Below are 21,519 nucleotides of genomic sequence, written 5' to 3' on the forward strand. Positions count from 1 at the left end.
CTTTTAGCTGGAAATTATAGACGTTATGGTTTATAACTACAAAAACACTGAAGTAAAGATCAATATTTGAAGGAAGTTAGCTTTTTTGCTAAATCGAGACTATACTTTGCAGCCACACATGGTAATTGTACAGCATGTGAAGAAGTGTTTATTTATTCACCTCTCACTGTAAATGCTGTTTCAGTGTGTGCAGTGTTCTTCTAATTTGTTCTCAAATGCCAGTCATTCACTCTTTTTTTGGCTCTTCCTTGACAGGCAGCAGTGAGCAGCATCTTGAATGACATCTAAACTTAATTATTTCAGAAGGTTCGAGAGTGTGAAATGAAATCTCCATATTTCTTAGGAAGGCAAAGAAACTTTGCATTAACTCCGGGAATCATTTTCCTGAGCTGGACCTAATTTATGGTAGACTTTTTAATAGTTTTGACTATTTAACAATTTAATATAGACAATTCCACATTCTTTGACACATGCTTAATATAGTGCAGTAAAGAAATACTATCCTATAAAAAACATATGCATTTGCCATAAAATATCCATATGAATAAATAAATATAAATATAAAGATGATCCCTAGTAGTTACAGGTCTCTATTCATAAAACTATATCTTCAAGAATAAATTCTGTTTTCTCCTTATTGCTATACTCATTCACTGGGAAAAAAAACCCACTTCCCCACTTTTTGAGCATATATAAAATATCCTTTATTGATATTTTGCAAGCATAAAGCTTCTTCAAACCTCAAATGGCTCATTTTCATTTTGTGAGTGAAACAATTCTTTGCCATCAGGTATAAAAGAAAAGGCCAGGAAAACATTTTCTTCCGATCCAACTGAAAACAGCTTCCAGCAGCAGTCATGTTTTTACCTCAAACACATATAGTACAATTAGACAGAAAGAGATGCAGCTTTTATTAACTACTCTACAGACAAACATCGATCACCGTAATAAATACAAAAACAGAAAGGCGTGTGTAAATGTGATATAAATAATATGTAGGTTGTTACAAATACAGGAACATGTTGAAACTTTGGAAGGAAATGTGGGGTTATCTACATTGATTGTTAAGTTTCTACTGATTGTATTTAATACCAATAGTAAAATGGGTTTTCCTGCACTGAAAACAACTGCATAATAGAATCTTTTATTGACATTCCAGATGCTTCAGTACAAAGATTTGTAAATATAATGTGAAAATCTAGAAAAAAGTTGCCGCCTGGTTTTCCAAAAGAAAAGAAACATTGGAAATGCTGTACACTGTAAATACATGATTTAAAACCTATGTAGGATGTGGCACAGTAACAGCTGTGTTGTGTTGTCTTCACTGAACATTACATGAACCTTTTCAGCATGGTATTTGAAATGAAAATAAATGTTTTTTTAATATACATTTATCTGTGTTCAACAAACATGCATACTTTGTATAAAAAACACAACTTTCAGACAGTGTATTTTACATTTTGTATTTCTATGCATTTATTTCAGGTGCATGCCAATGAGTGTGTATGGCATGTTTTCCAGATGGTTTGTTTGTGTGAAAGTGTGTGTTGTTCTCTGGTCGACGGGGGCTCAGTAACGATGCTCCCCTCGCGTTATGTGAGAGGAGAACTCATATCGGTCTTGACTCCGGTGACCGCAGAGGTTGCACTCGAAGGGGTCTCTGAAGCCATGGCAGCCCATGTGAATGGTGTACATGACGTGGTCCAGGAAGAGAACGCGGCAGTGTTCGCACCGGTACGCCCTCACCTGCTCCCCGTCTGCCGTCACCACCTTGAAGCCCTCGGAGGCCATCTCCATGCTGGCCCGGATGGCCTCGTACTGCCTCTGCTGCTCCTCCTTCACCAGAGGGAGCACGCCGTTCCTCACCCCCGAGGTGATGTGGTTGGTCAGGTAGATGAGGCCGGGGGCCGTCCCGCCTGGACGATCCTCATTGTTGCTCTCGGTGTCTGTGGAGTCCTGGCCGCTGTGGCTGGGCGAGCCGTCCTTCTCGCTGGAGGCAGACTTGGAGTTGGAGAGCAGCAGCAGGTTCTCAGCTGCACTGTCTTTGGCTGACAGGCTGTGGCCCGTCCCCGTGTGGCCCTCGGGAGCTTGCTTGTGAAGGGGGTACATGGAGCCGAGGCCCACATCGGTAGAGGAGGCCGGGGAGGTCTGGACCAGAGGCCGGAGCGACTCTGCCCCCAGGTAGCTGATGGCGCTGTTGATGGCCTGGTCGATGACGTTGGGCTGAATCAGCTCACCTGCTCCTCCGTCGTAGGAGAGGTCTGACAGCCGTTTGTCACCTGAGGGGCCAGAGAGAGACAGAAGAGCAATGTGAAGGTTATACTTTACTGACACACTTGAACTTTCACCTACGTCCTGTGATTTCACCATCTTAATACTGAGCCTGTTCCTCTCTAGCTGAGTTTGAAAATGACCCACTGTTATTGTTTTTTCTGATCTCGTGGTCTGCTTATTGGTAGTTCTAGTCTGATACTAGCATTTCCCTCAGCCTCTTAATATTAGATTTTCTCCCTCTTTTGTTATGAAGATTATCATCATCTTAATGTAAAATTAATATACAGGGTTAAACACTAACACTAAATATTGAAACATAGTCTAACAGCAACTAAACAAATTAAATTCCTGATCAGGCTTAATTGCAAAAATAGACTCTTTTCTGTTACACTGCGTGCATTCTGCAGAGCCAAGAAAAATTCTAAACTAATTAACACAAAACACATTGCAGCTTCACCTATGCAGCCTTCATAGGTGCAGCAGTTACACTTATATTTCAGCAACAGTACATACAGCGACATTGTATTTACACAAAGGAAGCAGATTTTAGCCCTTACCCACAAACTTCTGTGGCATAGTGCTCTTACGTTTAGCTACATTATTAGCTAGTCTGTCTAGCACCAAGGCTCTGTCAGATCCCGTCTGGCTTAAGTCTTCCCTCTGCTCATTCTGGTTGCTTTCTTCCTTTACTACTGGAAAGCAAGACAGAAAAGTAGATTTCAGAGTTATTTGAGAGTAATTTGAGTTTGTCCTGTTTAAAGTGATGAACTGGCGCCTGATAACACATGATGGTAAGTTCTAGTCTGATGGTATTTTTCTCACAGAGCACAGAGCGGACTATTCTGACACATATGAAGCACTTGGTTTATAAATATAGTATTTGTTCATGCTCACAGATGAGGTGTAGATGTGTTTCTAGGATTCAGTGGAGAGGTTTACAGCACCCTGCGCATTAAGTATCTCAAGAATGTTATAGTGTGTCCATTCAGTTTATGACTGCTGAGTACATATGGACAAATACAGAACTTTATACTGACAACATGATTAAATGGACTTAATTAGCCCTGCAGTTATTTTGAATAGCTAAATAACTTCTGCATGAACCTACACTGAAATGGAAATGACAGTAATTTAACCTGACCTGTTGGAGCATTTAGTAACAGCGACATTATCAGCATGGTAAACTGCTGTTGCATGCATAGCGGGTCCTGCACTCTGGGTAAAGTAGGTCATCAGATTTGGGTAAAAGTGAAGTGCGCGTTCTCATGAGGCACCAACCTGTGTAGATGCTGCTCTGCAGCCCCATGCACTGGAGGTAGTTGTGACACCGCTCCTTGTGCTCCTCGAGAGAGCTGCGCTGCTTGTAACTCCGCCCACAGTAAGCACACTTGTGGGGTTTTCCAACTGCAAAAAAAAAAATAAAAAAAGCAACAACATTATGTCAGTGAACAGAGCAGTGCAATATTTTATGTGATAGCTGATATTAAAATGCTAAAGGAAAAGGCCTGGCAGTAATGCCTGCACTGTTTGATCGACAGGGGGATCTTTGGAAAGTCCAGTGCAAAAACTTCACAAGTAGATCACTTTACATTTCTTGGTGTGGCATGAGCATGGTTGGGACTTCTGCTGAGGTCACTGAGGTCGTGTCCTCTGTATTTTTTGGGGGGAATTCGGGATCAACTTGGAGGAGTTTACATTTTACAAATAATAAGTTATTCATGGAGGGTATTTTATAAGCTGATTCCTGTATAGGCTTGATTTACATTTAACTACTTTTATGCCAGAAAAAAAAAATGAAATAAGGGATTGACTATTTCCCCACCAGAAGCTTATTCCTGGCCTTGTAGAAAAGGCTTTTAAACTAAACAATAATAGACCCAGAGTTGCTGAATATAATCTATTGAAAATATAAATGAACAGTTGAATAACTAAAATAGTGAAAATACAAATAGTAAAAAAATATATCTTATGTTGTCTGGTCAGAACTTTTGGAGGGGGAGGAGGGAGCCCTGGGAGGACCTGGCCTCATGACCTCAGTATTTCTAAAATTATGGCCTCTACTGAGACCAAAAACTATAGAAAATTCTTATTATTTTTGGTATATAGTCAATCCTAAAGTCCTGCTGCTATAAATATTTACTAATGCACCAAATGTGTATTAATCCACGGCTAAAAGTAGTCCCCAACAAATGCACGATTTACTCCAGTTTGAATAACTACAAAAACACTACAGTGCCCTGCTGATTTAGGAAACTGTTCAGCCTTTTTTTTAATGAAATTATATATTTGTGACTTTTTAATGCCTTCAGGAGAAATAAATAAGCTTGGAGCTGAGTGTCACAAACATAGTAGGAAAGTCCTGACAGATGGAGTAACACATTGTTGGTTTTAAGCTTTTCATGGGATTTGATGACAGTAAAAAGAATATTAAATGATTCCAGTCTTATCCTTTAAGCATAGGCCACCCTAGTTCGTAAGCTTTTTGATTGCAATGCTCTACCATCCACGCAGCCTTTGCTTTTCATTTAATTCATTTCAGTGTCTATGCATATCAACTTGTAAAGTGCTTCTGATGGGTAACCCATCACGGTGATCATAATGCTCGCTTTAATTTTTGTCACTCACAGAGTGAGTTGTTAGTTAAGGCAGTTAAACGTGCAAACTGATTTAAATTGACACTGGTGTGCAAAAATCATTTTGCAGGTTATCCCTTCACTGTTAAAACTATTCAGAGCAGGCTTTGTGAGTGTATTGTTTACACCCAGCATTTCATTAACACATACTTCTGCAAAGCACTTGCAAAAAAGTGACACCATATCTACACCCTGTCAACTTCCCCTTACATGTCATGCATGCTGTAAAGGCTTCTACACAGTGGCCCTAGAATTACCATGAGTGCAGCAGTTTTCGTGTGTTTGAGCTTTGCAAACTCACCCGAGTGGGTGCGTAAATGGCCGGTGAGGGCGTCCCTCCTGCGACAGGCGTAGCTGCACAGGTGACACTTGAAGGGTTTCTCCCCTGAATGGAGCTTGATGTGACGCAGCAGGTTGCCCTTCTGGGTGAAAGAGGCACCGCACTGGCTGCACTGGAAAGGGCGTTCTCCTGAGGACAAGAACACAACAGACGCACATTACTGTAAAGAGGCTGACAAAACACACAGAAAAAGAACATAAAAAAGAATAACTTGTATGTTTCACTGAAACCCAATTATATGTTTTTTATGTACCCTACCAAGCAGTTCATGATTTTTAATGTTTTTCTTGATTGCCCTACTCTCCCTAATCTCATTATGTTTGATCCCTCCACTGACAACAATAAAAGCACAAAGTCTTTGTCTTTTCTATGTGGATGAAAAAGCGTGTTGCTGCTGTGGGAATGCGGGGTCACTACACTACAAGCATCCCGAGCGCCAGAACAAGCCGGATGATGGAGCGTCTCCGGGGCAGAGAGCGATCCAGCAGCCTAGCAGCCTGTGGGAGGGTTTGCAGCAGAGTGACACTCCATCTCTCCATGCTCCCCCTGCCCCACCGACTTCTGGCGCTCTGATCGAACAAGAGCCTTTCAGACTCAGCCTGCCAGTTCCGTAATGCACCATTGCCTAGGTCAATTTGATCTGAAAATCTCATTTTTTCCTCTTCTTCGTCTCTAAAATAAGAGCGGCACATCACAATGCAAATTCAGCCTCATTTGAATAAAGCGAAGGAAACACTTTGTGTTGAGAGCCAGTCTTCCTGATCAGCGCTTCTGGAATAAACCAATATCCAGCCTCTCCGAGTGTTGTGGCATTCTGTGAGAACGTTTTAATATGGCTTTTTTTTTTTTCAAAGGCCCCCCATAAAATAAGAGTCACCACTGAAGCAGCAAAAATATATAAAAAAGGAAATTCATTAAAAATGCATTTCAGGAGCAAAGACTCACCACAGAATATTTTCTATTTAAATAGGAGGCACTTCATTATATCTTTTATTGTACTTTCTTTTGCATTTACATTAGTCTAGTGTTCCTTTCTTCCATTTTGAGTTTCATTAGTTTCTAAAGCTTGACAGTTAAGTGCCTTTTTCAAAAATGTTCCCCACCACTGGTTTGGCTTCATTACAATAGAATATCAATTTTGAAATTTGAAAAACTTTTAATAGCCAGATAATTGTCACTTCATAGAGATTCCATTTAATTGCAGCAGATATCCTGTTTCTCAACTGAGGGCATGTTTTTTCGGACCAAGTTCGTCTCTGCTACTTTATCGCACAATAATTTGATCAGTTACTGTTTGCTTGTTACTTGTATGTGGTAATTCAGAGTCATTTAGATGAACAATAATGAATGCTAATGGTATGCTCAAAGCCTATTTCACGCACGATAGGAAGGTCTACATGCATGCAGCCAAACGCAAGGATGCCATTACAACCACTACTGAGTATGAAGGGCGACTGCAAACATAAGAACAGGCTCTAAAGTTTGTTTCTAAGACTCTATCAGTAATGTTTGTGTATAGGCAAAGAAGACACAAAGCTACAGTACATACACTGTGATGCTGCTTGTGTTAATGCCAAAAAATAGAAGGAGACAACTACTCTGAGACTTTCATTTTTGCCATTTAAAGTAAAGAAATGCTCTAAACATGGAGGGGAGCCACAGCAGATTCCTTTCTACCCCTCATCCATCCTCTCATACTAACAGTGAACATGGGTGCAAAGGAAGGGCAAGAAGTATTGCAGTTGGCTTACCAGTGTGGCTTCGCTTGTGCACCATCAACACATTGGGGCCAATGCAAACTATCCCACAGATATCGCACTTGAGCTTCCCGTTGGGCAGCCGGATACCGCCGGCCGAGGAGAAGGCCTTGGCTTCGAGGCTCGGCTGTGAGCCGTTCACCTTGGCCCCCGAGGCATCGATCACGCGCAAGTCTTCCGCGCACTCCTCCTCCTCCACGCCATTCATGTCACAGGCCAGCCCATTCTCCTCATCACTGCGAGCCTCAACTTTAATGTTACAGGCTGGAAAAGAGGGCAAGGGGGGGCCACGGTTTAGAATACGAGCATGGTTCTTTCATGATGTTATATGCTAAAGATGGGCAATTTATCAGTGTGATATTAATACTATGATATGAGAATAGGTAGAGCTGCTTATTGTAACATTGTGACGTAGCCTTAAAGTTGCCTTTGTTCTGGTCTGAAAGGCTTCATAATAGGAAAGTGAAACGATTTTGTGAACCTATTTGACTGTCCTCACTGAATGAATGAAAGTCTAATAGTTTGGTCATTTTACCTAGCTGATCATTTCTAAAACTGAATTAATTTTACCTTATAGATGAGCCTCTTTTTCATTTTGTTTGGTGTGACTTTTCTTCATTCTGAGTAAAAACTGTTTTATTCTGTTATTATTTTTATTTAGTGTTGTTCTTAATCTCTTTAATTTAATGGTTAATTTTATACTTATTTCATAATTTACCTGACCAGTTGTCATTGTTAAATTCGTCTTTGTCTTATTGTTTGGCCTTTTATTTTGTGAGATGCTTTGATAAACTTGTTTTTCTTATCTCACCAGCACAATTTTATGATAAACATCATAGTATGTGTTACATTATTTTAGTTACTTGTTCAAATAAATGACATACTCATTTTATAAAGACTATGTTGAAGAACTTAAACTGGGTCTCCCACATCCATTAAACAGAACTTTAATATGGCCTGGCTTTATTTGGATTCCTTCAGTATGTTATTGTAGTCAATATGGTTCTGTTCATTCCCCTGTCCTCAGGTAGTATGTATGCACTGCAACTGCACTATAATATAACTAGGGGAACAATGGCATCAAAATGACAAACCTGCTTTAGTGCACAACAACATTTTCATGTTTACCGGGATGCTGCATTAAAACTTCAAAAACTTCCCTTGATTTTCAGGCATTTTCGTGAATTCAGTCTCAGAAAAGTCAACAAACATCAGACAAGATCAACCCACGGCCCACTCGTTTAAACTGTAGACTCTACTGCTTTTTGTTTTCAAAGCAGCATGGTATATTGCATAAGGATAGACAGGTGGATATCATGTCTACTATTTGAGGATGTCAGCGATGAGATGAAGAAACACACAGATCATCTCACACCATCACACTTTGGTGAAAAAAAATGACAGCAAGATAAACAGGAAACAGAGACACAGGAAGCAGTGTGAAACTAGGGACGACAGCGGTGTCTGTCAGAACAACAGAGTACGATGAACACACACAGGAACACAGAAAACACACTCACATTTGGCCTTTTCGCCATTTAGAGGGGTCTTAATCAGTCTAATTCCTAAGATTGCAAGCTTTTTAGAGTACAGAAAGTACTGTAAATGCTGCATGTTTGATAAACACAGCTCTTACTTGTGGAACAATTAGAAAGTCTCTATTTGATGTCTGGTCTTCCCAAAGTGATCAGAAAAGGGAAGTGTCCTCTGTGTTGAACTACCAGCTCCTTCTTTTCCCACCAGAGAAGTTTAGAAACATTTAAGAGAACTGACAGATCATGCAAGTCCCACAGCTACCAGCCTGTGGTTTGCATGTCACAGTGACAGCCTGATTTCCCCATGCCTCTACCTCTGTTTGTACAACTGAAGAGGAAGAAGTGGAAATCATGAAATATAGGAATCTATGGAAAAGGGGAAGCTTCAGAAAGAGGGCCTGTCTAACTGAAATACCAAGAATTATGGAGAAGTGACAGAAAGGGAAGCACGGGAAAGGAATTGTAAAACAGCCTGTAACTGAAACACTGAAACAACTTTTTTTTTTTGCAGGAGTCCTGTTTTCACCGAAAGTCACCAAGGGAACATACAGAATGTTTCCCAAAGAGAGCAGGAGGTGGAGCGAAATTTGAGAACTAACAGTGTAGGATCATGAGATGTTTATGATCGCTTTCCCGATCAGTCACATAATCTGATCGTCCATCTCCACACAGCATTTATTTTAAATTTGCTGTTGCATGACAAACAATCTGCTCATCTGTTCGACTGTTAAAATGTTTTGGAGAAACCCGTCTTGTCTTTTTGCTGAGCAGATGTGATAAGAGAGACACCAGCCGTGCACGCAAAGGAAAGGAAAGGCTTCACTGTTTCTAAAAACAAAATGGTGCTTAAATTCTATTAAAGTGCAAAAGCTGATGATGAGTTATGGTACAGAACTGTGTATGAATTAGTTACTAAACATACCACATGTGCATCCAAAATGTAATTACAATGCAACGGAGGATAACGATGCATGTAAGTATATGTTAACACAGACCTTGTTGGGTCTCTGTAAATAATATTATAAAGAGTACGGTCTTCTGTTATGAATTGGCGCTATATAAATAAAATTGAAATTATTTGAAAACATCTGACACTATTTTTGCCATTATGCTTTTAGTTTCACTTAGGAGTTTCAACCGTTTATTCATTACTTTCAGCTAACTGTCTTAACCATTTATCCATTAATTTTATATAACTATTCTAACCATTTATCCATTACTTTAAATGCACAGTTTATCATTTCTGCTGCTAGGGGTCTTTCACATCAAAACAATAACAAAAGACGTAGTTTGATGATGTCGTGAAGATAACAATTGTTATCTTCACCACCACTGTCGTCAATGCAGTCAGCTTCTCCCGGCTGGGATTCCTTTGTTGTTCATCGTGCAGGAGTGTTTTACCAGGAGCCGAATTATCCGCAAAGGTCTCCTCCTCTCCAAAACAAATGGACCAGGTGATTAAAAGTGGTTAAAAAACACTGAATAAAGCATTTTCGCGTAAAAAATCAGTGTTTTTCCGACGTTGTTCGGCAGACACAGGACGTCCCGGAGGGGCTGCGAGCCAAGCTGGCGCTAACGTTTGCTCAGCTTGTTTCTCTGATAACTTAAGATCCAGACCTCTGACTAAAATCCTTCATGCCATTAAAATATATAGTTAAAAATGACCAAGATCTAAAAAGTGTATGTAAACCGGATAAAAAGTCCCTTTATGACAGATTCTGGCAGATGCTGACGCATGACGCCATTGACAGGCGCCCAAATGAAACACACCGTTACCTTGATTAAATGTATGGATTTCTGTGGGTTTGAAAATTGTTGAAAACATTTGGGATAATGTAAATACACAACTCAATAAAATATATAACATAGGTCTAGTCGTTTTTAGACATTTTAATGCGGAAAAGTTACATATTATACCTTTAAGCTAACTATTTCAACTGTTTATCCATTTCTTTAAGCTAACTATTTTAACCATTTATCCATTACGTTAAGGAATCACTGACTTGTTTAAACCTTCTGTTACATTTTGTGAAGTGCAGTCAAGTGGTGCAGCTGTCCTACTCACTGTGTTTTCGAGGGTTAAAGAGAATTATCATTTAAATCATCTTTTTTGGAGACTTTACGATGCACGTGTTGCAAAACATGTGACTTTCTCACTTAACCACCAAGGTTTTTCAGTCAGGCATAAGTACTTTGATGATGACAAAAAAATAAGCTGGGATTTTTTGGGGCAAGTGATCAAGTTTGTTCCATTTGCATATCACAGAGCTTGAAAGCAAACTCAATAAGTGGCTACACCACTTCAACCCTCCTAATTTAATTTATGGTTTTAGCCACAAAACCTCCAATTCCTGATAATCAGAGGTTGACTGAAGTACTTTTCTAATGTCAATGGGGAGTTGTAAAATTTCAATTAGACTATTGCCTTGCTCAGTATTGGCAAAAGAGGCATTTTTCTGCATATGGAAATGTAGCCACTGATCCAGGAATAACACTTCAATTTAAATGTATACTGTGTACTGTACATAAGGCATTTTGTATATTCTCACTTTTTTTCAGAATTGCTGGAACAATGCTCTAAAAAACATTTTTGCTTATCTGCTCTCAGGTTATCAGTCGGCTAAAGCAGACAGAAGGGAACCATGAACGCTGGGCTGCCGCACTTCTCATGGATATGGGGAAGTTGTGACTGAATTGGGAGTAGGAAGAAGGCCTTTTACTTTATAACATGTTTGTCATGGTCACACATCCTGATTTGCATGTTTTGGGAAGCAAGTGTCAGATCACATTGTAGGCAAACAACACAGGTCGCAATAAAATGGTTATAACCTGATGTGGATCTAATCCTCCGCTTACAGATAAAGGGGTAACACATACAGTAGCAGAGAATGAAACAATGACTACTGAATACTGAGTGAAGTGACAAAGCTATTGCATTAGTGTAAAAGAAGCATTTTTGGCATAAAAAGAAGAAATAATCAATAATCTATATTAACAGAGGTCGATAGCAGATAGGAAGCAACTTAGCAAGTGCGTTAGTTCTGCAGCGTGGAAACACAGGGAGCCTGCTGGAGGTTCCTGTTACTGACTTGTGCTGCTCTCACTGCCTGAAAATAACCCTGTGTGCAAGATAGTGGAACCACATGTGTTAAACCACGCCAGTAACACACTCAACACAACTTGCAGGAACACCAAAAACTGCCTGCTTTCCCCCTTCACACACAAAAAAAACTCGCCTCCATATTTTCGGGAACTAGACAGCTCAGTCTCCCGCTTAGTCTCATGTCTCTGAAATAACAATGGCTCCGTCTGAATCACTGAAAGTGAAAGAGAAATAATTTCGCTTGGATGTTGAGAAGGTCATCTTACCGGCTTGTAACTTTAACTAAATACGTCTCCATGCTTATTTTCAGTTTAAGCCACAGAAGACAATAAAATTAATTTTGTTTGAATTTCTGTGACAATTTAAAAAACAATGTGCCGGAATAATATGGACGACAAAATAGGGTTCACTTAGACCTATAAACCTCCCTTATGCTTAGAGTCATATATGTGCGAATTGCAGCATTGTGAATCCGCAGCAACAATGACGATCCCAGGCTGCAAAGACTTATTTGCAACAGGAAACAACCTGGGTTTTGAGGTTTTGAGCTTTCGATACTTTGAGGTTCCATGTCCCACATATAGTCCCCTTGCTTTTTGCCTTTTTTCATTACAGAGAACTGAGCAGCACATGATCCTGGGTGATAATTATAACTCATTCTGGCTTTTATCACAGAGGCAGCGATGCATAGTATGTACCAGATACTTGCACTTCCCTTCTTTCTCTCTTTAGGCTCTTTCTCTCTGTCCCTATATAGACACATGCGAAGTGATCATACTGTACAGGGAATGAACAGAAACTCACACAGAGTACATAAAGTCATACATCCAAGCCACCAGCTGCGCCCTCTTTACTCTCTTTACATGCCACCGATGAAAGTCAAACGTTTAAATCACCTACTTTCTGACTATTTCCCATTTTTTTGTACACATGTCGTATAAAACGTGGCTCTACAAACGCTCCCTAACTCAATTTAACATGTTTTAATTGTTTTGTTGCCATCACGGCACTTGTTCACAAGTGTTCCATGACTCCTGCCTGTGTTGAGCTAGGCACCTTACAGCTCAACAGTTGGTAAGTCAAACAGGGAGCCTTTGTGAGTAAGCGTAAGTGTGTGTGTGCAGGTGTGTGACCTATGTGGTGTAGTCATCCGCTGATCTTTCTGAGCTTGGCCCTGTTCCTGAACCCTTTATCTCCAGGAGTGTTGAAACTGTCTGATGGCAAGTTCTTCTTAGGAAACTCTTACACATCCTATTTCAGTTTCCTCTCACTTTTTATTTTTGACTGTGTGCCGCTAATCTTTGCCGTTATCTGGATAAGTGGAAAAACACTGATAGGATGGTCAGCTGTCATGCTTGGTTTTTGCCATGAAGTAATGCTGAAAACAAAATACATAACCAACATTTTCGTGTTCCTGAATTGCACCTCTTTTGCACATTTCGCATCTTTAACTGTCTGAAAAATGTCCTCAAACTTGTCTGATTCTTTATAACTGTATCTCCTATATCTCCTATATTTGTGACTGGTAAAGATTTAATAAATTAAATCAATAAATAACAATGGCCCTCATGTGGATTCATCTCATCTGAGTGCATTCATTAATGTGCTTGGAAGTGTTAACAAGCTATAAATGTCATGAATAAACTCTAATAATAAGCTAAATAATTATATCCTACGAATCATTTATCCTATAAAAACTCTATATTATGTCTGATTTATGTTATGTTTGATGTCATGTAAAACCAATGAGCTATTAAAGACCGATAATGATTCCACCTTGAACATTTCCTGTTTTTTTCACAAACCACCCATGTTAGGAGACTTGAATATACACCACCGATGTGAATCCCCCTAGCACGCTTCATCCTTATTTTCACCATGATATTCCCTGGCTTGATGTTCACAAACTCAAATCAAGGCCACATTAGCTATTCCTTAAGATTCTGCTTATTAATGACATGCCATGGATCAAAGGTTTTTTTTGGGGGAGGGGGGTTGTACCTTTTCTGCCAATGACCTAAATGTGTCTCTTTGCAGCTTTAAATGAATTTTTCCAAGGGATTTGGAATGGCAAACATCTCCCAGGATGTGCATGGGATTAAGTTATGAAAACATTTTAATGCTTTTTATATATATATGTTGTGCTTTTGATACTGACATTACTTTCATTTAACCGTTTTACTCTGATTTGGATACTTTGGGAATGAATACATTACTGTTGGGAAAGGCACTGCAGTGGTTTTGACTCATTTTGATTGCTGCTTCATGGGATACACTCAACTTAACGTAGCAATCACACACTTAGATTCATTTATTCTTAATTTACACAAGCATCAGTGATGTTCTGACTGGCTGTGGGTGCGTTTGGTGAGATGTTGCCTCGTACCTTTGTCCCCTCTGTTGTTCTGCTGGTGGGTGGAGCTGGCTGACAGGTCCTCAGGAACGGCCATGGGCTCCTCTGCCTCCTCTGACGCATCGTTGGCAGGGGGGCTCTCCCTGCCTGGGGAGACACACACCAACAAACACCCATCACTCACAACGCAACCACTCGACGCGTCTCATTCAGGAGAAGCAAAATTACCTCTGGGTGGTGTAAGAGCCTGTTTGTGAGCCTATTGTATCTACCTTTTGCACTCTACGGCTCAATCATGCAGTAGGTAGTCTTTTACCTGGCATCTGGGCCATTTCCTGGGCCTCCTCTGTCTCCATGCGGTGCAAGTACTCTAATGGGAGAGAGATAGAGATGTAGATGTGTGTAAGTTTAATCAAGTGCTGGCTGAAGAAACAACATTATAAAAAGCTAGAGTGGAGTAAAGGGCGGACTTCTCTGCGTGACTTTGTCACCTCAGCGAGATCACTCTTGTCACAGCTGCAGACACACCACTGTCCCCCACATTACATTACAAAGAATTACAGACATTTTCATTACAAGTCTGACAGAGAGACTGAGCTGGGAGAGTGGCTTGGCTCCGGGTGATGGGGCCCGCTGGTTGCGCGGGGCTGCTGGGAATGGGCTTTCAGACCACATTTGTTATTTATTGTTAATTTCCTGCCACGTAATCATCCAAAAATGCAAACTGACTGCCGCAAAATTAAGCAGAAAATTAACTGGCCCCAGGTCACGAGGATGCGGGTGTTTGTCGTGGCCAGCTGATCGGCGCTCATGTTCTCTCTAATTTACTGAGCATGCATCGCTGAGCCCGCAGCCTGAGCACAGACGCATGCAAGCCACAATGAGAAACAAAGAGAGGGAGAGTAAGAGCGAGAAGAAGACAGAAAAGCAGCGAGATAGCTATAGAGGCAGAGAAGTAAATAGCAATGAAAGGGCAAGAAGTCAGAAGAGCGAAAGCAACAGGAAGGTGCAGAGAAAAGGAGACAGAAAAGCAGGCCGAGGGACAGAGAAGTTCTCTTTATTTATGTTTTAGAAGTGATCCTCCGGCCAGGGCTGAATATCTGAGGAGTCACCAGTGCTCGTGGCCCCATTAATAATGGATGGCCCTCAAGCCTGCAGCAGATGGGCCCGACAGCCTCAGCCCCAGCTCCGCCACTTCAAGAAGCCCTTCGTGGGGCCGCTGCCCAGTCCAAGCAGCCACTCAGGGAGAAGTGAAGCTCCCGAAAATAGCGAAATGAGCCCAAGGGAGAAGGGGAACCTAGGCCTTCCTGTTTTACTGACAGATGGCTCCACACATTTGGAACAAATAGTGGGAAGCGACCGGGCCACTCTGTCGCAACGCACAGTATTCTGCGGAGTCAAGTCAGGAGCTAAAGACGCCCAGGATGCAAGTGTGAGAGGAGGAGGGGGCGGGAGGGAGGAGGGGGCAAAGGTCACTGGTGCAGATGATTTGTTCGGCACAACACGGGGTATTGCGTGTTACTCTGCTGAGCGACGACTCTGCAGCGACGACTCTGCAGCGCCGTTCTTCAGCATCTGGAGTTTGGAGGTCGGGGGCAGAGGGGGGTATATTCTCATGTGCCCTTTTTTTCTGGGCAGATGGTGCGAGGGGAAACACGGATGTGTTGGTGACAGAAATAAAAAAGAGAGTTCCTACATTCAGCCACAACCCACTTGCATAGGCATGTGGAAAGTAAGGTGCAATTAGAATATTCAGGAAGTAGTTATTTTGTTTGAGCACAAAGTGACACTATTTTCATGCTGTTTTTATTTTCAACATGTTTGTTGTTACTATTTTAAAAACTTTTCCCATACTGATTTTAGTTGTGCTGCAATTTTTACATACTGTGCCTTAACTTTCCTTTGCCAAAGTTTATAGTCCTACTTTGAAAACGTACTTTTGATAAGAGCAGGTGCTGTGCAATTAAAACGTTTTCATACAACTAACCATAATCTGAACTTTTTTCTCATTTATTTTATCAAACCATAACTGAAATTCTGAAATAGCATTATTATTTCCCCTTATTGCTCATGTCCTGGTTGTAACAAGGGTGTGTGTGTGTGTGTGTGTGTGTGTGTGTGTGTGTGTGTGTGTGTGTGTGTGTGTGAAATGGGGGCAGGTGGAATCTTTCAGCCAGTGAAATAGAAGTCACAGAAAAGACTTCTGACACATAGCGCAGGGGGGGGCTGGAAAAGTTTTGGTCTGAGTACGTCAAGTGAGGAGAGGCAGGAAGAGGCTTGTGGGTTGACAGAATTCTCGGTCCTCCTCCTATGTATGTGTGTGTGTTTGGTGGATGGTGGCGGTGTGTTGGGGGGTGGGGGTTAGAGGCGTCTGCTCATAGTGAGGTGCAAAAGCTACACCAGGGAGCAGGGTGGAGATGAGAAACAACGAAACCGTTAACAGATACTGAGGACCACACCAGCAAAGTTTGGATACCCAGGAGGAAGCTTAGACACTGGTGTGTATGTATAATCAAGATACATAACACACATTTAAAATTAACAGTAAATTCTGGAATACATGAAGCAACACTCGTCAAAATAGACGTCACCAAAAAAGACATTTCTTGAGTGTTTCAGTTTGAATTAAATTAAGTTTCATGTCATTAAAATTCATAAAAATATTTTTTATATAATATTCCAACAGTATGGCATAATTTGATTTTTTTTAAATCTACCTTTAATGGAATGATTTAACATTAAAAAACAAAATAAAAGTGTGATTTAAGGCCAAGGAGGCTCGTGTTAAATATTTTTTAATGTTTCTGCTAATGATAATTCGATTTTTTTGGCTGCAATAAAACATGTTATAGCATTTAAATACATCACTATTTAAAAACTATCATCACTATATAAATCCAGTTTCATCGCACATTAATGTTAACCTCACTCTGAATACATGCACAAACAATATGAATCACAATTCAAATTATTTAGACTCACACACTCTGCTAAAAGTTTCCACTTTAGACAGCCACTAAGCAGACTTACTGATGATTAATGAAAATATCTGAATTAAAAATGTTCACACTTGTGGGCTTGATGAGAAGTAATGAAGCTGTGGGCACCTTCTTATCTTACCATTAGGAGAAGAGATTATCCTACACTGCCAAGCAATATGGTGCATGGTCACCTTTGTTCATATGCACATGGAGATTCTCATCAGTAATTCATGAAATGTATGGGTGTAAGTGGGTAGATAGTGTTAGCGGATGTGTTCTGGGAGCCTATCGAGGGGGTGAGGGGAGAGTAAAGGTGCGCTGAGGAGAAGTTTCCTTCATTTGCATCTGACACACTTCACTACTCTGCTATTCAGACAGTACAATCATTTTAATAACTGTCTGCCTTCCTCTGCAACCCCCTTCTTCTGTTTCTACTGACAAGAAAGATGATGTATCTGCAGACAGATTTGCAGCACTTTCAGCACTTCTCTTTCCAACCGAGCTATGAAAAAGTCCTATTTGTGCAGGTATTGGGGTCCCTTTCCAAGTTTTAAACAGATCTAACAACTGAAATCAAGCTTATTTTTCTACTGCTTTTGCCAAGTGTCAGTTTCTGTTGAATATTTGCGTTTTGGTCTGATTTAAGTGTATTTACAGAATTATTAACGTCCCTTAAATGTTCCAAACTCATAGAGAAATAACATATTACTGGAAAGTAAACTTCAAATGCATTGATACTTGCTAAAAACAATTAAAGATTGCATAAAATGAAGATGCTCTCTCACGGTTTAAGATTAGAACAGACTAATGGCAACAAAACGACCTGAGAGATGCAATTATGAATGGCTGAATTAATTCTTAATTTGATCAAAAGCCTATGGGGCATAAAATATTTTTTGCAGAGGCTCAACTTCTACAACCGGAAACTTTAGGTTTTGCAACGTGTTAAAAAGATGAAACACTTTATTTCCTCAACAGTTTGAGAGCGAATCTTTCTGTTTTTTGGTCTGGGCGTTGATGACCAACTTTCCACCTCAGTGTCAGCAGTATAAAAAGTTTCATCAGTCCTGCCTACATATGTGTTTTTGTTCTTCCCTTCACACAGACGTTTAACAACTAACTGAGACTGTGGTTCGAACAGGTGAATACAAAGCTTAACGGTATGCGAAGTTATCAGATTTATCGATTATTAACTTATATGAAACATTAGATACAGCGTTCTTGTGTGCGTACTGATTTCCTGTTTAAGCAGCGCTAAAATATTTTCACAGCCTACGGTTTAGTGTTTGGCCCCGACACATTTGCGCCTTAATCAAAAGGTTTTTTCCCCCTGAAAATGTGTATTTTAATATTTTATAAAACTTCAGATACAGAGGGAAGTTTACTGAGTGCGCACATCTGTCGCAACAGGTGCTATAACAGGAGTGTAAAAACGTATCAAACAGTTTAAAATGATAACGAAATGCGCTGATAATTAGTAGGAAATCTTAGAAATCAGATTAGTATTTTTATATAAATCTAGGTGATTATGAAATAATTTATCCTTATGTTCCCAAAAGAAAAAGACACGTGGAAAATAGGGAACATTCCACTATTTCCATTAAATTGCTGGCTATTTAGTGACAAATGACGCGGGAAAATGGATATATTTTTCTTTAAAAGGTACTCTGGTTTATTAATCCGTTACATGTCCTGTACCAGCAGAGAATAACGCGCACCAAACGGGATCTGATGCTGCGGCGCACCTGCACCGAAACTATAAGGAGTCTTTTCCTGTCGGGTGCAAATGTCTCCTAAAAATCTTGAGTAGAAGCGAGCACAATTTAGAGGTCTTGACCTAGGCTTTGAGATTCGTGTCGAGCTGAAAATCGCGGTGGAAGTCACTTTACCTGCTATTCCTTGAGTTTGCAGTATGAAGTTCTTCCAACTCTCCCCGGCTCCATGTGCAGAAGGTCGCAGCGCCGCGGCGGCCCCATGGAGCTGCGCCCTGAGTCCCTCCCCTCTCCACTGCACTTCCTCGTTCCAGCCCAACATGACTATGTCTCTGAGCTCGACTGGGGCATTTTGCTTGCTTTTATCCACAGGCCGAGTCTGCAGCGGGGAGTCGAGCCACCGAGCCCTTGGCACTTGCTTTGTGCCGTGCCAATAAAAGCTGACACCCAGTAGACCATTACTGGCAGCCATGCATGAGATGGGATGAGGCGCGCGAGGAGAGTGGACCATTCATTGTTTATTTATTTCATTCTCACTGAGGAAGCCGGGGTTCTTACTTGCATATTGGACAGCTCCCCTTCTGTCACCTGTTCTGGTACGCTGAAGCAGTCCATGAAATTAACACAACTGTTTTCTTTCCCCATATAATGAGTTTTTTTTTCTCTTTAATGTTTCATCCATTTGACTTTGCTCTTTCTCTACAGTGATTGTCCCCTTAGTGTCAAAGCCTCTTGTCCCACCTCATCACATCAGCAAATGTCCAGAATCCGGATTATGTCTGAACCTGAGCAAACTGTTTCCTTTTTTCAACATTTGACACTTTACTTTCTGTTTTAAGATGCATGTACACTGAGTGCATCCTCGCTGAATTACTGACTCAGTCCTGCAGAAGATCATCATGCAGATATGCATTATATTCACTGAAATGTGGGTTTCCCTTTCAAGGTTTTGTTTGCAGGAGTCTACAAACCAACACCATGCCACTGGCTCTGAGTCCAAACCCATCAGAGATATTTTAGTTTCAGATGCTTCCATCTGTATGAGTTCTATGAGACTCTTCCTAACTTTAACAGTAGAAATTTTGCTCCAAAGGCAATCATCTGAATTCAAAATAGCTTGGAAGTGACTTGAAACTGAGACACACAACTTAGAATGTAAATTAGTAAACCGTCACCACACTGTCTACAGCACGTATATCTGGGTAGGGTGCAATCATCTCCCTCCCTTCTGCCATCATTCATGCTGATAGTATGAACATATGGACAGTGCACTGAACTTCAGCACAGCAGCGGCCACGTATCTCTATACGGACCCTTTTAAAATGTTTAATAACTTCTTTCCAATTTTCTTATACTGCCAGTCCAGTCGTGTAGTTAAAGTCACAGAGTGATGGGTGCCTATGTAGAGTCTGAAATAATCAAAATACATTTAAATTGTGGATTAATATTGATGGAAATGCTTAATAAATAATGAACTACACCTCTGGTTTGGCTAAAATAACTCGCCTCTCATTTTCACTTATGTCCTGTCACTGTCTCATGCGAATATCTGGTGGAGTGGATCTTTGCTGTAATTACTGTATTTCAAATTACTGATTTACTCAAAGTTTTTTTTCTCCTCCCCTATACACATTCACAGCTGATTAAGTTACAGGAGTTTATACTCAATTCCCCAGAATAAGTGGTGCTTATTGTCTGTGAATTTACCTTCCACTGTGTTCTCTGCTCGTGACAGTTTTTCCCAGTATCCCACTGTCCTCCGGCCCCGCAGGGCGCTCTTATCTCAGAAGAGGCTGTGTGCTGGATTGCTGAGTCACCTTTCGTGGGAGGCTGCCGTTATCTCCTAAGAAGCACAACATTCAGGCAGTTGGTTGCAAAAGGAGGAACTTTGGGCAGGAGCACTGTGGCCTGCTGTGTCTTCATGGCCTTAATACGGATTGCAGCAACGCTCGCTGACTTCCTCAAAGCCTCACGGCCGGCGCTGCTTTTTGTCTCTAAGGTCGGAAGCTGCAGCATTTGGACGCACGCAGTCTGAAGTAGCTGCAGGATGAGCGACTCCTGAGGCCACACGGACGGAATGCTGGGACTGAAATGTGACTCGGCGCTATCAGCGAGCGCAGAGGTGTCCAATCATGACTGTGGTCTTCCATGACCCAGAGATACTGTCCCGTCCCAGTGACACAGCAGCTTCACTCACTGTAGGCCTGAGAGGCAAAATACTGTAAGGACAATGATAAAGCCAAGGTTTTAAAGAAGTTGCTCAACGCTGACTGAGATGCGGATCATCATCCTAACATCTGACTTCTACAAAACGTGTAAATTGTAATTGGTCACGTGGAAATGCATACAATTTATAAGATTAGTTAATTCTGCAGCATTTAAGATTATACTAGGATATTTGTACGGGCTGTAATCCACGGCTGCAAATCAAACTAAACATAACCCTCCGCTCCTTCGGGTTAATCCACAACCTGAAGCAAGCCGTGTTGCTGTAATTAATATCATTACCTGGCAAGTCTCAAAACATCATCAGGCAATGTAGCCGGTCGACTGGCGAACAATAGGCTCTGGCTGGTTCTTATTTCATGGATCTTTAAGCAGTATTCACTGTTTCACATTTGGAAGCATGAGCAGCATGTAACCCTTAATTGGTTTCAACACCTTAATAAGTCAAAGACGTTCAAGACTGATAATCACATTAAATAGTCCAATTTATCTAAAAAGTCAATTGCAAACTGAAAAACTCTTTCTTTAGGAATGCATTATGCTGTGAGGATGTCAGAGTAAATTAAATTCCCCTCTGCACACTAAAGCATCTATTTCCTTATGGT

The 21,519-nt window shown here is 40.9% G+C and overlaps 1 protein-coding gene and 1 long non-coding RNA gene across 13 annotated transcripts; one reads left to right on the forward strand and one right to left on the reverse strand.

The window, feature by feature from the left end:
• Nucleotides 1-679: 679 nt before the first annotated feature.
• Nucleotides 680-21,486, reverse strand: ikzf1 (IKAROS family zinc finger 1 (Ikaros)). 11 transcript variants are annotated; one of them, XM_044215255.1, is made up of 8 exons: nt 20,396-21,486; nt 14,312-14,365; nt 14,029-14,142; nt 6,999-7,268; nt 5,209-5,376; nt 3,553-3,678; nt 2,832-2,966; nt 680-2,279 (listed from the first exon to the last, which is right to left on the reverse strand). In XM_044215255.1, exons 2-8 carry the CDS (start codon nt 14,349-14,351, stop codon nt 1,570-1,572), a joined length of 1,563 nt encoding a protein of 520 aa, XP_044071190.1. In that variant the 5' UTR covers nt 14,352-14,365; nt 20,396-21,486; the 3' UTR covers nt 680-1,569. The 11 variants fall into 11 exon arrangements, with proteins under 11 accessions (XP_044071190.1, XP_044071186.1, XP_044071185.1 ...); XM_044215251.1 differs by lacking the exon at nt 20,396-21,486 and adding an exon at nt 18,866-19,202 and having other exon boundaries at nt 2,862-2,963; XM_044215250.1 differs by lacking the exon at nt 20,396-21,486 and adding an exon at nt 18,866-19,202 and having other exon boundaries at nt 2,862-2,966.
• On the forward strand, nt 14,381-19,196 carry LOC122884831. 2 transcript variants are annotated; one of them, XR_006379986.1, is made up of 3 exons: nt 14,381-16,493; nt 17,419-17,503; nt 19,061-19,196. It is a non-coding gene; the product is annotated as an uncharacterized LOC122884831 (long non-coding RNA). The 2 variants fall into 2 exon arrangements; XR_006379985.1 differs by having other exon boundaries at nt 17,423-17,503.
• Nucleotides 21,487-21,519: the final 33 nt, after the last annotated feature.

This window comes from Siniperca chuatsi, linkage group LG11 (genome assembly GCF_020085105.1).
Source record: "Siniperca chuatsi isolate FFG_IHB_CAS linkage group LG11, ASM2008510v1, whole genome shotgun sequence".
In the NCBI taxonomy this organism is placed as follows: domain Eukaryota; kingdom Metazoa; phylum Chordata; class Actinopteri; order Centrarchiformes; family Sinipercidae; genus Siniperca; species Siniperca chuatsi.

Bases quoted from the DNA above. Each gene is read 5' to 3' on its own strand.
- ikzf1 (XM_044215248.1), bottom strand. From the start codon at position 19,199: ATGGTCCACTCTCCTCGCGCGCCTCATCCCATCTCATGCATGGCTGCC. The intron at 14,143-14,311 runs GTAAAAGACTAC...GTGTCTCCCCAG, and splicing joins GGAAATGGCCCAGATGCCAG to GCAGGGAGAGCCCCCCTGCC. The intron at 5,377-6,998 runs GTAAGCCAACTG...TCTTGTCCTCAG, and splicing joins GCACAAGCGAAGCCACACTG to GAGAACGCCCTTTCCAGTGC.